Source organism: Podarcis bocagei (assembly GCF_964188305.1).
Source record: "Podarcis bocagei genome assembly, chromosome: 10".
NCBI lineage: Eukaryota > Metazoa > Chordata > Lepidosauria > Squamata > Lacertidae > Podarcis > Podarcis bocagei.
In genome coordinates, this window is record NC_138135.1 from 73,849,651 (window position 1) to 73,865,963 (window position 16,313).

At 44.8% G+C, this 16,313-nt stretch overlaps 1 protein-coding gene across 6 annotated transcripts in view; it reads right to left on the bottom strand.

Moving 5' to 3' along the window:
- Window positions 1–16,313, bottom strand: part of LOC308595986 (guanine nucleotide-binding protein G(t) subunit alpha-3) — a 267,616-nt gene that overhangs the window by 207,503 nt on the left and 43,800 nt on the right. For 5 of the 6 annotated variants that reach the window (XM_081210761.1, XM_081210762.1, XM_081210760.1 and 2 more), the window contains exons 3-8: window positions 15,344–15,485; window positions 13,647–13,804; window positions 12,339–12,467; window positions 10,646–10,775; window positions 10,267–10,420; window positions 7,610–9,272 (exon numbers count right to left, since the gene is read on the bottom strand). In XM_081210761.1, coding sequence (XP_081066887.1) covers window positions 9,082–9,272; window positions 10,267–10,420; window positions 10,646–10,775; window positions 12,339–12,467; window positions 13,647–13,804; window positions 15,344–15,485 — 904 coding nt within the window. In that variant the 3' untranslated portion in view covers window positions 7,610–9,081. Of the gene's footprint in view, window positions 1–7,609; window positions 9,273–10,266; window positions 10,421–10,645; window positions 10,776–12,338; window positions 12,468–13,646; window positions 13,805–15,343; window positions 15,486–16,313 lie in introns of those variants that run through there. The other variant, XR_014012251.1, reaches the window with a different exon arrangement.

Consider the following 16,313-nt stretch of genomic DNA (forward strand, 5'->3'; position numbering starts at 1 on the left):
GATGTGTTTTCCTGCAAGTAATAACTTGAAATGATGTGCTCTTAGAGGTTTCTGTGTGTTTGGTACCCCTCCTGGAGTTTCCCTAGCATGTACCAATTCACCAAATGTGGCCTGCTCTCGGCCCAGGACCTCCTGGACAAATACTAGACTCATATATTGGTTCTGTGTAGAGATGTATGAACCTGTTGATTTTGGATCTCTACATTTCTCATTTTTCCAAATTTTAATTCAGGTTTCCACATTTCCTTTGCAATTTGCAATTGTGCATGTTCCTGCATAAAAAGGGACGTGGGTGGCGCTGTGGTCTAAACCACAAAGCCTTTGGTTTGCCGATCGGAAGGTTGGTGGTTCAAACCCCCACGACGGGGTGAGCTCCTGTTGCTCGGTCCCAGCTCCTGCCAACCTAGCAGTTCGAAAGCACACCAAAAAGTGTAAGTAGATTAATAGGTACCACTCCGGCGGGAAGGTAAACAGTGTTTCTGTGTGCTGCTCTGCTTTTCGTGCTCTGTTGCACCAGAAGCGGCTTAGTCATGCTGGCCACATGACCCGGAAAAAGTGTCTGCAGACGAACGCTTGCTCCCTCCGCCTGTAAAGCGAGATGAGGTCCGCAACCCCAGAGCCGTTTGCGACTGGACTTAACTGTCAGGGATCCCTTTACCTTTACCTTTATGTTCCTGCATAAGGGCTGGCTCAAAGACCACAGTGACCACAGATAATATATGTGTATATGAATGAGATATCACAGATATTACACTACAGACACTTCATTATCCTAAAATGTAATGCTTTCCAAAGGAATACCCTAACACATTCAGCTGCTTGTCATTATTATTTTAGTAATCGAGTGCAGAAAAGTAATTGATGTACATTAGTGTGTGAATAGGTCAAGGAATTTATGGATAACTAATTAAAGTATTAAACTCAGCTCTTCCTGCCTAGTTCATCACATCCAGGGGCGGAGCTACCTGCCCCGGCACCCAAGTGGTGCGGGGGCGGGGCTAGCTGTCCCCATGGTGAGCGTGGGGGGGGGGGCTCCGCTCAACGTCTGTGCGGTGAGCATCCTTAGCTGCCTGCTGTCCCTCACAGAGAGCGTGGGGGGCACCACTAGCTGCCCACGGCAGCAATGTCCCTAGCGGTCTGCCACCCGTGCAGCGAGCATCTGCGGGCACTGCCCGTGCAATGAGCGTGGGGTGGGGTGGCGCGGCAATGTCACCTGCCCTCATGGTTGACACACAGTGCGCACCGCACTTGCCTTCCTCCACCAGTGATTATATCTCGCCATTGTTGACTGTTCTCTAATCGAAGGTTTTGAACTCATTATCCAGAAAATGCATTTCACAATACCAGTGTTCTGTACTAATACAGAGCTTATATGAGGTTTTCCTTTTCTCTGAAACCCAACTTTTCTGCAGCCTTCTGATGCCATTTCAAATTAAATTGAAATAGTACAGCAAATATTTCTAGTTTTATTTAACAGAGTATGATGAGCTCTTCTTCTCAGCTAGCCTCACCTAGAAGGTGGGAAGACATCTTCACCTTCGGAGTCTATCTCCCATGGGACAACCCAACACATGAGGAATTAGCAGGATGGCACGGATTAGCCCCACCCCCTGTGCCAGCAGACTTACTAGCCAAGGCCCTGCCAGCTGCTCATATAAGGTCTGAGTGAAGAGTTCCTGTGCACACATGGACTGATTCCTCACATAGAGAAGTTCTACAAACATAGCTTGGTACGTGCAAAGGGTCCTTTCTCACAGTTGACCAATATGCATATGGTTTAGGAGGGGAGTTTCATGGGGGGCACCAGCAGCCCCATGGTCCTCTCCTGCCTGCTTTTAATACTTTAAGGACATTGTCTTTAGCTTCTGGTGGGTCAATGGGGAGGATCTGCCCTCACCTATCCCCCCCCCCCAAGAGCTTCGGTGGAAAAAACTGGCATGATTATGAACACTGCTAAAGACAACAAGCAAAGGAATCTCCAAACCGGGTGAGACCCACTGGTCAGCTGTCTAAAATTTCACAAAGCAGTAGCTGATGGTGTGGTCCTGCAGTGATGCTCACTTGACCTCCCGTTGGTCCTGTTGCTCCTGCTGCTTACTGAGAAGTAGGGGTGAGGGTGAGCTGGTGGCTTGGTCAGCACAGTACAATGCATTCCTGGAGCCAATCCACCGCTTTTGGCATGCATTTGCAGCACACCAACCTCACAGCCACCTTGCCCATCTCTCTCCTAGTAAGCACCAGTGAAGCAACCAGCCAGAGGTCAAGTGACTACGGCAGTCCTGTCATGCTGTGCACTCCTGGCAAAGAGGATTACAATGTGTTTTCCATAACTAGGCAGATACTTATTCTGGGCATCTGCTTATCTTTGACAAAATGTAACGATTTAAATAAGGCTGCTGTTTCTTTCTTTCTTTCTTTCTTTCTTTCTTTCTTTCTTTCTTTCTTTCTTTCTTCTTTCCTTTTTAAAATAGCTATTTTAATAAAGATTTACTTGAGTGCAGTTTGCTACACAATGATGAAAATGTAGATGGAACCCGACTATCGTTCTTTTGCATTAAGAGCATTGAGGTCGGAAGTCGAAATGTTGGGTTTTGCAGTTCCTTTTACATGCTGTTGAGCTATGCTACGGTGGTATTCAAATATTTATACTGGGAGGCTTTTCAAGGAAACTTCCTATTGACAGTATTTACTTTAGAAATAATTCATCGAACAACAGCATTCAGCAAAGCAGATAATAAATCAGTGAAAGAGCTGGATTTCAAAAGCTCATATGTGTGCATACTGCGGATGTGGCAGAGATCACTACCATGCCCTTTCACTATCAATTCACCACTGTTGTGCATGTGTCAGGACCAGAGCTTGTGCTGGGTCTTGGACTAGAGACTGAAAGAATGGCGGGGTTTCTGCCTCTGCATCACCACCTCAGCAAGGAATGAAAGGCTAACTAGCCACATGGCTCTTGTCTGTGTCCAGGGCCGGATTTCAGTTTGATTAGGCCCTAAACAATTGAAGGTAATGGGGCCTTCCGGGTTGGCGCGATCTGGAAATGGCGGATTCCCTCCGAGCTGCGGAGGGAATCTGCTCAGCTGAGGACGGGTCTTGCCGCGCCGGCGACGCGGGGACCCTTAAAAACCGCAGGCGCTGAAGCCTGCGGACTGAAGACTCGGTGGGCGCCTTAAGCACCCCCGACTCACGAAGAGCCTTTTTAAAGGCTGCGGAGAGGGTACGGAGGGTGGCGTGGCGCTGAGAGTCGATCGCTACCTCGGTTGAGTGAAGCCGCGAGCCATGACTGGAGAGCGCTGACTTCCTTCCTTGAAATTCGGATTGAAAAGAATAACCCGTGAGTAAGACGGAATTGGACTTTAAGAATATTATCCCGTGAATTTGAGACGACCGGGGGGTGTGCTAAAAGGAAGTCCGCACCCCCCCCTTTTTGCAGACGATCTAAAGCAACGACTTAAGAACTAAGCTGAAGAGCCTACCCTTTGTGGGGTGAGTTAAAAAAGATATTAACTTCCAAGATTTGGCAAAAAGAAATTTTGAGCTGGAGAGTGGAGTTTTGTAAGCTTTCTTTCTGTTGTAAACAACCCCCCCTCCCGGGCCCGGGAGCGTCCTGTTTTTGAGCTTGTGGAAGAGGTGCGGAGTTTGACAGCTGTCAAAGCTGTCAAACGGACAGTTTAGAGTGGAAAAATTTGTTATTTAAGATCCCTCTGGACTAAAATGAGTTACAACTGAACTAAAATTGTTGGAAACAAAGTAATAACAATAAGTTAGAGGATTGTTGGAGAAAGATTACCAAGTAACCAGATTCCCTCTAGGGGGAACTCTGTGAAATTACAATGGCTGTGGATGGAAAGTTACTAGTGGAAATCGAAAGAATGTTTCATTTGGTGGGAATCTTACAAGAGCAGAGTCTGGCTATGAATAAACAACTCATGACCTTGACTTCTGGAACAAGCAGCTCTGCTGAATGTATTGAGGACCTGAATGAGAAAGAATCCACAGCTGAATTGGAAATGATATCTAAAGAAGTGGAAGAGACTAAACAAGAAAAAGAGGAAGTAAAGTTGTAAAGTACCAACCAGAAGCTGACATCTTGGAATATAAGCAAGGAGACTTTTGGATCATATCTACCACAAATCTGCGAAAGATGCAAAAGAAGAAGGAGGAGGCTCCGGGAGTTTATGGAATACAGGAACTTAAAATAAAGAAATATGATTGGGGCCTCCACTTTGACTCTGACTCTGAAGATGCAGGCCTTGTGGAAATTTTCCAGCAGCTGTTTCCAAATGTCCTTGTGGGAAGAGAATATGGTTTGATGGTGATAGAACTCTTTCGAGATTCGACGACCGACATAAAGGACTACCAACAAGACCGGCGGAGAGGGACTGAAAGAGACTTGAAAGCCTCGGACGTGAGGAACCCAGGCTAAGAATTGTTATTTTGGACATGTATTGGGGAAGGGACGAAAACCGGGGATGGGAGGGAGGGAAGAATAGAATTTTAAAAACACTCAAGACCGTTGGGTTTAGTTAATATGACCTTTATTTAAGACAAAATGGGAAATCGATGGAAGAGAACTGGAGTCCAACTTAGAAAAATCTATTTTTCTTTATAAAAGAGGTAATATTAAGATGGTTAAGAGGAGAAATACCAATTTGCTGACATAATTCTGGGAATTGGGATGCATGAAGGGGGGTGGGGGGAAGTCAGGGAACAAGGTTAGGAAAGTAGGATTTTCTGAAATTATACATGTTTTTGTCTTTTGTCTTTTTTGTGTGTATTTTGTCTTTATAAAAGGTGAAAAACCAATAAATTTTTTTTTTAAAAAATGGGGCCTTTTATATGTCCAGCTGTCCTTTGTCAACAACAAATTGTCGCTGTTTTTTGTGTTGAATATATGCTATATGGTAATTTGTGGACCCAATAGGTATCTAAAACCATTTGCACATAACAAAATATGTATTTTATCAAAGTAAATCTAGTTTTTTCCCCTTTAATTTTTTTGGGCCCCCCCAAGAGAGTGGGGCCCTAAGCTATAGCTTGCTTAGCTTATATGTAAATCCAGCACTGTTTGTGTTGTCCACAGCTGGTCAGGTAACACTACGGCTGAGCTTAAGTTTCTACAGGAGTGAAACGGGCACCAGGGGTCTCAGAAATGCCCCCCAAAGCACCTGCACTGCCTTTAAACTTGCTTCTTCTAGGAATGTTCACAAACTCTTCAGCCACCAAAGAAGAAGTGGAGACAGGCAGCACAGCACTGAAAGAGACAAGGGGTCACCCAATTGCTTGGCAACCAGGCAACTCACACTGTGCTGTACCAGATGAGTGGGAGAGCTCTCTGTCCAGACAGCTGAATAACTCTCCCATCGTTGCGCTACAAACTGCAGAAGAACGTAAGGAGAGAGAGAGAGACATGCCCTGGCATTGCCCCCTGGTTGTGAAGACAGAGCTCCTTTCCCCCAAGCTATGCACATCTTCAAAGCCCTTTGAGCACTAATGAAAGCTTGTAAATGGGACTACTGATTTCATAAAGGCTTTCAGGTTGACCACCTTTACCTTGTCCCAATCCCAACTGCTCATCGGCTGAATCTGGTAGAGGGACTTGTTCTGTCCAATTGAAATTCCCACGTAAGTGTCATGACCTGGGTGCTGATGGGATTGATTCCTTCTTGGAAGGGGCATGTCTTTCCTCCTCCCTCCCCTGGCTGGAGGTGGCTTCTGCATGTGGAAGAAGAGCAGAAGTTCATCCCACAGAGCCTCTCCAGGGCAAACTGACAATATGAACTATTTTCTACCAGCCTGGAGGACGTGAAGAGTGTTATGCTATCACCTCTGTCACAGACATTACAGTCACCTCAATGCATCCATGGGGTAATGGTCTACCTCTCAGAGATGGAGAGATCTGATTGGTTTTTAGAACTCTCTCGGGGATTTTTCCGTTAATGTTGATGGCTGCTCTGCAGGCGGTCTGGTCTTTGAGAGCCAAAGGCTAGCATGGACCATACATGCAGTTGCTTTGCAATATGTTGCTGTGCAACATTGTGTTCTACAGGTTGTCATCTATATCCATTGCTGCCTCTATCTATATGAAGCTGCTGCAAGAGATATGCTGAAGTTTTGGAGTGAGCTGTCATTTCCATGCTGATGACAACCAGTTCTATTCTTTTTGGTCTCCATAACACCATCCTAAACTTGTATATGGCAGGGGCAGGGAACCTATGGCCTCATTGATGCTGCTGGGCTACAATTTCTGTTGGCTTCAGCCACCATAGCTAATGGTTTGGGACAGGGGTCAGCAAACCTTTTCAGCAGGGATCCGGTCCACTGTCCCTCAGACCTTGGGGGGGGCAGACTATATTTTTTGGGGGAAATTGAACAAATTCCTATGCCCCACAAATAACCCAGAGATGCATTTTACTCATGTAAAAACACGCTGATTCCCGGCCGTCTGGGGGCCGGATTTAGAAGGCAATTGGGCCAGATCCACCCCTCCAGTCCTTAGTTTGCCTACCCATGGTCTGGGATAATGGGAGTTGTACCCCAACAATAGGTTGTGGGCCATGGATTTCCCAATCTCTGGTGTGGTTACTAATAGACTGGATAGGGAAAAAACAGCCTTGAGTTCAATATAGTCAAGAATTATGGTAATTCTAGGATCCTTAGACTTAGGAGACATAATTTTGATCTATGAGGTCTTTTCTTTCTATGGAGCATCAGGTGATCTGGGTTTTGGTGTGGTATATAGAAGGCTGTGTGGCAGCAGTAGCTCCAAGCGTCTTTTGCCAATTATACATCATCTTACATCTTCAACCTTTACTACAAGACGAGGGCCTGGCCACTGTTGTCCATGCATCTGTAACCTCAGTAATAGACTACTGTGATACACTGGTACCTTGGTTTGCGAACTTAATCCATTTCGGGAGTCCGTTCTTAAACGAAAAGCATTCTTATACCAAGGTGCGCTTTCCCTAATGAGGCCTCCTGCTGCCAGTGCCCTTCCACCATTCAGCTTCCGTTCTTAGACCGAGGTAAAGTTCACAAACCGGGACACTGCTTCCTGTTTTGAGGAGTTTGTAAACTGAATAGTTCGTAAATAGGGCTGTTCTTAAACCAAGGTAGCACTGTTTATGTTACGTCAGGCTGTCCTTCAAGAGGGGTCAGAAACTGCAATAAGTGAAGAATGAAGCAATCTGTCTCTTGATGTGAATCAACAGCTGTGAATCAATCAAATCTATTTTCAAGTCATGTTGACTTCCTATGAGCTTCTGCACTCAATTTAACTTTTTGAAGCCTTAAACTAGCCTAATACTTGCACAGCTTAGTGCTGACTTCTCCATAGAGGGACCCCCTGCTTGTTTCAGATTCAGCCCTCTGATGGGCTCTGGCATTACAGAGTTTCTGTAGGCAAATTAAAACCTACTTAACCAAACAAGCTTTTGGTGATATAGCAACATTTGCATACATTTTATTGACAAAAACTGCTTTGGTTTTCTATTAGGAGAGACCATGCTATGAAATTTAACCCAACAGATAGACAAGGGTGTCGGGGGTGTCGGGGGGGGGGGCAGAAGACAGCTGCCTCTTATCCAGAGGATGATATCACAAACAGGAAGAATTTCTTTTATTTATCATTTTTCTATTAATCCCACTGATGTGATAGCAAGGGCATTTTTATTTCAGCATCTGCAAGGAAAAAAATTAAGACATGATCCAATGGATTTCACCAGGAAAGTTAAGCACGGGCTTCATTGTCTTCCACTGTGATCAACTGAACTTAACAGTGCTTAACTTTGGCAGAATTGTGTTCTTTATACATTTTGCTTCCCCACAACTTATCATGAAGCTTGTAGCACCAGTTAATCGACACCCATGAAGCAATACCAATCACAACTCCGTGTCAACATTTTAGAAAGAGATTTCTGGCATTGTAAGCAAATTTGCCAATGGAAACGTTTAGAATTTCAGATTGCAGTAGGGTACAGGCAAACAAAAATTCTCAGTAAGAACGAAAGAATTGTGGAAGATTAAATTAGAAGGGAGGGAGAACATTGTGCCTGCAATGAAGTTACTCTACCCAATTTGGCTGTGTTAAATTGTCATTTGACACAAACATTTTAGCAAGTCAAAAAGGACTAGTATTTGCAATATTGTGTCTACTGCTCTCTTTTTGCTTTTGCAGCTCAGACCAATGCATTTTTACTTCGAAGTAGGGATGGAGGAAGTGGGACGCGGGTGGCACTGTGGTCTAAACCACAGAGCCTAGGGCTTGCCGATCAGAAGGTCAGAGGTTCGAATCCCCGCGACGGGGTGAGTTCCCATTGCTCAGTCCCTGCTCCTGCCAACCTAGCAGTTCAAAGGCACATCAAAGCGCAAGTAGAGAAAATACCTTCTCTGGCGGGAAGGTAAACGGCGTTTCCGTGCGCTTCTCTGGTTTGCCAGAAGCGGCTTAGTCATGCTGGCCACATGACCCGGAAGCTGTCTGCGGACAAACGCCAGCTCCCTTGGCCTATAGAGCAAGATGAGCGCGCAACCCTAGAGTCGTCTGCAACTGGACCTAACGGTCAGGGGTACCTTTACCGTTACCTTTTAGGGATGGAAGAAAAAAATTCTCACATATTTAAGCAAATCAACCTACCTTCCAGATTAATCCATGGATCAGAATGTAAATATCCTTCAGATTTCTCAGTTCTCTGAGTTTTGCTAGGTCAGCTGAAAAATGCTCAAAGAGCACATTTTAGGATTATATGTGATTAGAAAGGTGTGCATTTGAGATAGATGATGTATTTAAATATGTATCTTGTGATAATATACATGTTCAAATACATATTTATGAACTTTCAATATTTAAAAAAATCACTTTTTTTGAGAAATGGGATAAAAGAGACTTATGAACACACACGGGGAACTGACTCAAATTAGTAGCAGACTGATCCATCCACCCCTACTCAAAAGTAAGCCCTAGAGGTTGCAATGAAAGCTTACTTTCAGGAATGTATGTGCAAGAGGGCATCCTTAACCAGAAACATCCTACAAATGAAAGAGAGAAACAGCAGGATGCAGGTGGCCCAGGGTGAAGAGCTAAAAGAGTCCACAATCCTTCAGGTTCTCTTTGATGATTATATCTGTCACAGCATCAAACACAAACTTAACATTCTGCGTATCGGTGGCACAGGTCATGTGGGAGTAGATCTCCTTATCCTCTTTTCTTAAATTCAGATCTAAGAATTGGTTCTTGATGTAATTTCCTGCATCTTCAAATGTGTTTGATCCTAGTCAGAGGAAGACAGAAGGAACTGTCAGTAAAATGCCATACTAATTAATTTGTTAGAAATAGCCCTTTCCATTCCCTTGGCACACAGTCTGTCGAGTTCAGCCTCCACTGACTTCTGCCCTCCTCCCCAAACAAAAAGTGTGGCATGCATGAAATCTTCAGTGCACATGTAACTGTCTCTACAATTCTCATTTACTGCATGCAAGGAATCCCCTTTTCATTCATATAGAAAAGTAATAAACCATGAGTAAGATTAAAAAATTATTTCCCTTTCCCCAAACTATCCCTTTGCATTCTTTTAATCGTTATTCTTATGGGAGTCATGAAAATGCACAACTGCATCCAGAGATGGCCCACAGAGCTGGACTCACCAAGCTGGACACAGCCTAGTCTTTTGGTGCTGTGGGTTAAACCACAGAGCCTAGGATTTGCCAATCAGTAGGTTGGCGGTTCGATTCCCCGCGATGGGGTGAGCTCCCGTTGCTCGGTCCCAGCTCCTGCCAACCTAGCAGTTCGAAAGCACGTCAAAGTGCAAGTAGATAAATAGGTACCACTCTGGCGGGAAGGTAACAGCGTTTCCATCCGCTGCTCTGGTTCGCCAGAAGCGGCTTAGTCATGCCGGCCACATGACCCGGAAGCTGTCTGCCGGCTCCCTCGGCCAGTAAAGCGAGATGAGCACCGCAACCCCAGAGTTGGTCACGACTGGACCTAATGGTCAGGGGTCCCTTTACCTTTACCAAGGGCTTAAGAAAGCAGTCTCAATAACTTGTATCTTAATTCAGTGGTGGGAAATCATTTCAATCCGGGGACTATGTTCCTCATGAGCAATCTTCAGAAACCAAAGAAGTGGGATGTGTAAGCCAGCACTGGCTCACCTGTGGCCCTCCAGATGTTGCTGGACTGCAACTCCCATCATCCCTAATTATTGCCCCTGCTGGCTGGAACCGATGAGAGTTCAACAACATCTGGAGGGCCACAGGTTCTAAACTTACCATCATATTCTGGAAAGCAGACACTGAGATGAACTTTCAATATTTTGTCTTGGAAGAGATCCTTCTTATTTAGGAAGAGCACAATAGAAGTGGTTGCAAAGTACTTGTGGTTACAGATGCTGTTGAACAGATGAAGGCTCTCGTGCATTCGGTTCTATAAAAGGCGGGGAAATGTGGCTATTAGGCCCCATTACCTGGTGACATGCAAAGTCCAATGTTCTTTTTCAATCAACGAAATAGGAATTCAGTGGGTTGGGGTTATCAGAGCAGAGAATGTGAATAATGTTCTTAAGGAACCATGCAAGGTTACATTAAATGCTTTCCACAAATTGCAACTCCCTTGTCCCCCCTGTCTCCCACATTTGCTGTTCTGACTCACCACTTCTTCATCTTCCACTAGGACCATGTCATAAGCACTTAAAGCTGCACAGAATATTATGCAAGTAACTCCTTCAAAGCAATGAATCCACTTTTTCCTCTCAGATCTTTGTCCTCCCACATCAAACATCCTAGGAAATGAAACAAAGATAAATATGTACGTCCATTCACTGCATCTCTGACACTAGTTATGTTGGGCATGTGGGTGTGTGTGTGTGTGTCAGGATTCTTTCATCACTACAAGTCTCAGAGATTTGCTGTGTGGTGTCTGCATGAGAAGTATTGTATACAGTGGTACCTCAGGTTACAGATGCTTCAGGTTACAGATGCTTCAGGTACAGACTCCGCTAACCCAGAAATAGTACCTCGGGTTAAGAACTTTGCTTCAGGATGAGAACAGAAATCGTGCTCCGGCGGCGTGGCAGCAGCGGGAGGCCCCATTAGCTAAAGTGGTGCTTCAGGTTAAGAACAGTTTCAGGTTAAGAATGGACCTCCAGAATGAATTAAGTTCTTAACCTGAGGTACCACTGTACACAGTGAGCCAATAAATCCTTCTATCTTGAATATGGGACTCCTGATCACAAATCATCTATGTGAAGTGCTATGGAAACTCAAATGTGGAGCTTTTGTCAAACCAATCCATGCCTCTTGCATGGCAGTTTGTTGTTTCTTTGCTATTTGCTTGCCTAGATTTGTAAATAGCATGCAAAGCATTTCACAAATATTTATTTGCTTCCACCTCCAACAAGAACCACTTTTCAAATATTAGAATTGGAAATGATACGTTCTGCATGAAATCCAACATGCCTCTCACACAGCATGATGGATACAGCAGGCAAAACAGTTTGCTCCATGGAGCTTACCAGGCAAAAATCAGAGGGGATGGGAGGGAGTGGATTTGCACATGACACTAGGCTGCACAGGTGTACATAAACAGTTGCAAGTTATGGACAAGTACAGAGATAAGACTGGGATGAAATGAGCTAGGTGCGAGGGTACGGCAGGCAGCAGGAAGCCTGCAGTTCCAATAATGGTTTGAGTTTCTCCTGAGCACGGACTTTTAAATTGTTCCCGACCACAAATAAGCTAACTGAGACTGCTCTGCATGTGAGCTGTTTATGTGCAGCATCTTAGTTCATGAATTGGGCAGTTTCCACCATGTTACATCAAATCCTACCAGCTAAATCCTCCAGCAGTTTGGAGGAAAATCACCTATCTGCATCTTGAACTGATCCACATGACTGGCCCGATGTAAAGTAATCTGCGCAGCTCAACCATAATATGTAAAGCAGCTGAGAAGAGAACAGCCGGAGATTCAGAGACTTTCCGAATTCAGTAGCCCATGTGCTGCAACCCACAATTTTAATTCTATTACTATTTTTCCCCCCTGCCAACATCATGGAAGCTGACTGTGTACAGCTGTAAAGTTTCCATAGGTGGAATAGAGAGAGAGCATTTACAAAATGAATACAGCTGAGGAAACTGCAAGATTTCCTGGTAGAACATTGGATGTGGGGAGGCTCAGATTGCTGGCTGTGACCATAGCCATACCAAAGCCTCTAACTGCCCTTTAAGCTGTTTAAAATGTCAGAAATCCAGCAGCCTGAATCAGGTAGACTGCTTTGGCCTCTAATCTCAAACCACATGCATATCTATCATACTTAGGAAGAAACACGGAAGAACAGCTGTCATACCTAAAGTGCAAATCTTTGAATGAAAACTGTGTCTCAATAATTCCTGTTGTCTTTACTCGTGAGCGAAGGACATCTTGCTCGTTTGGGACATAGCCAGGAGCTGTTATCCTCTCCAGATCATTGAGATAGCTACAGAATCAGAAAGAGAGAGAGAGAGAGACAAAGCATTGCAGGCTCCATCTTCCTGCAAGGTGGAAACAGGGACACTCTTGTGCATAAGGAGGTGAGGTTGGGGCAGCATCTGGAAGTCCAAAGTCATGTCAAAAAATTTTTTTTACTGCTTTTTATTCTTTGTTTTTCATATCCCTTCTCACATTGCCTCCTCCTCATTATTATTTAATTTGATTCTGCAGTTTATTTACTGTGTTCAGTATTCACTGGCTTGTATCAGACCTGGTCATTCCCAAGGAGAATAGACTTCTGTCCAGGCAACAAGACTCTACCTTCCTCTCCTTCCCTCTGCCGTCCCCTGTGCACTCCCAAGTGTGGAGGGTTGGGGGATGCTCTGGAGAAGATTTTGGAAGACATGCAAGGGGCTGCAAGGGGGAGGAGCAAAGTGAAGTCCCACCATGTGAGCAGAAGTCTTCTCATGCAATTTGGATTCTATTCACAACATTGGTATTTCAGCATTGGCTCGTGTTGTATGCCTTTCGGCCTGTTTGAATGCTTGCAACCGTAAAGGCCTTTGGCCATAAGCAATAAAAAATTGACCTGCAAAATAGTAGCATTAACCATAATGGAACTGGTCTCAAAGATACAGAGATACATGTATTCAGTAACACACACACACACACACACACACACACACACACGAGAGAGAGAGAGAGAGAGAGAGAGAGAGAGAGAGAGAGAGAGAGGGGGGGGGGGGAGGGAGAGAGAGAGAGAGAGGTTATAGGTACAATTTGATTTGTGATTCCTGCGCTAGGTGTCATCTTTAGCTGCCTGCCACAGGCACATACAATGTGAGGAAGATGAAGAAAGAGGAGGAGTTGTTGAAGGAAAGAAGAGTGTGGTTGATAACTGAAAACTGGGATGTTTGGAGGGTGGTTTACAAGGCTCTACTGTAGAAGAGGATAATTAATTGTGTAATTCTGTTGTGCTTATGCTAGTTTAATAGCATCATAACAATTGCTTAATACCATAAATACAGAGCCAGCACCCTGAAGGCGGAATCAATTACGTAACTTCTAAGCATATGTGAAAATTGTGAAAAGCAACAGGCATTAAACACACACACACACACACACACACACACACACACACACACGGTTTAGGATTACAGAAGTCAGTTGTAAACTGGTCCCTTACTAGGCAGCTGAGTCATTGAGTTGGTACTCTGATGCTCTTTCAAAGCAGGCCTGAATCCCTGAATCCTTCCACAAACGTTTGATGATTCCAGCCAGTTCAGAAGACATGGTGCCATCTTCCATGGAATCTGCAATTGCCAAAAGCTGCCTTTCATCTTCCTGAAACGAGATTTCTGTGAATCAGGCTTGACCATTGGGGCTGATACTTTATTTTTAAGTAATGAAAAATGATCTACCATATTAGGAATATGGGGAGGTGGGGAGAGGGAAGCAGGAAGCAAAAGGGCAGGGAGAAAAGTTAAACATCCAACACATTTATCAGTTTCTTCATCAGGGAATTTCAAATGCAGAAGCTCATTTTTTGCTTTCGTTATCTTTAGAGATAATAAGATATCCTTGTGGTTTTGTTGTTGTTCCGGGACACAACGCTACCTCTTGCTTCTGTTGGTCTTCTCAGGTTCAGAAGAGCAGCAGGGAGGATAAATAAGGGGTCACAGAAAAACAGTGGTCTATATACGGCTCTGGGCCATAGCCCACCCTGGTGCCTGTCTTGGCATACATAAACTTATAAGAAGATAACAGCCCAGCTGGATTGTGCCAAAGGTCCATTTAGTTCAGAATCCTGTTCTCACAGCAGCCCATGGGAAGCCTGCAAGCTTCCCCCACTTGTGATTCCAGGCGGCTGGGGTTCAGAGGATGCTGCCACCATCAGTGAAGGCAGAGTATAGTCGTCAGGCCTTGTAGCCACTGGTAGACCAGACCTCCATGGATTTGTCTAATTCTCTTTTAAAGCCATCCAAGCTGGCAGTCAACACAACATCTTGTCAGCCTTATTCACGACTGCTGTGAACCTCTATTCCTCAGTTGTTTTGAAGAAAGGTCATGGCAATTACCAGGTTTGCTTAATGCCACCCTTAGCAGTTCTGCGTCTAAATCTATGAGGTCACTAAAAGTACTCTGTCACCTTGTGACTGCAAGCGACGACAATACTTTCCTAGCATTTTTTTCCCCTTTTTGTACAGCTCTGACTCATTATCTGAATGGTTTATGGGTCTTTCAGATTAAACTGACAGCCATAGCTGAATGTGAATAATTGAAATTATGTTCAAAACAGTGTTCAAAAGGATAAGGAAATCTCTCACTGATGTCTTACCTCTGCTACAATAATATGAGGTCTGTTCAAAGCCACAACTTCTTCACATTTTCATTTGAAGGAGTTGGGTCATGTCTAACCCTAACTCTTGCATATTGCATAAGAATAAAGGTCTGCACAAGAACTATGAGATCCTTTGCTCTCATATACAGAAATATATACATATGAGAATTAAGGTTTTTTCAGAACAATGGTCACTTGGTGACCCTGAGGCTATTACTGTCTGGGCAGAATGTCTCAGGCAAGCTTGTGAATGGGAGAATGTGCTTGAATGGCTGGATGAGGGCCAATAAACTGAAACAGACCTTATTCAACAGAATGGCAGCTGCGCTTCCCAGAGGTGAACTGAATTTCATAGCACTGCTGTGAAAGACCAAAAAATGAAAAGAAAAGAAAAAAAAAGTTTGTGCAGGAGGAGAGCAACGCTGCAATCTTCCCATGCTAGAGCATCTTGAGGTACTGATGTGAGAATTCAAAACTGGTGTCCTGGGTTGACACTGGTTCAGAGACAAAATAATACTAGTTGAGAGAGACATTATACTCACTTTGCTTTCTGAGTTCCCATATTCAATTCCTAATGTGGACATTGCCTTGACGATAGCCAGAATGGATTGTAGCATATTGCTGTAAACCACAGATCTATACTCTCTGCATTCCTGATCTGTATAGCCATCTTTATGGATGATCCTAGGAAGCAAAGAAGGAGACAAATCTCACAATAATCTAAAAGAAGAAGAGGGTGAGAGGGCAGGATTCTAAGAACTGGAACTGGGGAGAGACTGGCAGTCATAGACATGGCTGCATAATCAGATTTGAATGTCCCATTATCTAAGGAATAGCCTTCCAGATGTTGTTGGCCTACAAATCTCACCATCTCCAGCCATTGGTCATGCTGGCTGTGGCAGATGCAAGTTGTATTCGATCAACATCTGGAGGGCACCGCATTGGCTACCCCTGCTCTAAGCAATGACATCTGGCACACCTGTCACTGGGGAGGAACACGAGCCCTGCCCATGCTTAAAGTCAGCAGGACCAGGGCTTGCTTTCTGGAGGTACTTGGGGGTACCCAGTACTGGCACCTTTTTCCCTAGAAGAAAAGTGCTGAGCAGAACCACATCATCCAGCCCCAGCCCTGATACCCACTGGTGGAGGAAGAGGAGTGCAGGGGAGCGCACCTCCCCTGGCAGCGCGATCCCAGTCGGGTGCCATCGCGGCTGCCCCCCGCCTGTGCTGGGTGCCACGCTCCCACAGGTGGCGTGCCACGGCCCCAGGACGTATGCCAGCCCCGCCCCTGCCTGCTCTCCGCCCCCCGGTGCCAGAGCATGAAGCTCCGCCACTGCTGATACCTGCACACTTCCTGGCCCTGTGCCACTCCTTTAAAAAAATAATCCAAGGGAATGATGTACTCATATGCATATTTCCATGTGCTTTAATGAGAACAAACATTACAATGTTCAGATGTGAACTAATATGCCATTGAACACATCGGAAAGTCCTGCCAGTGTAAGAAAAAGG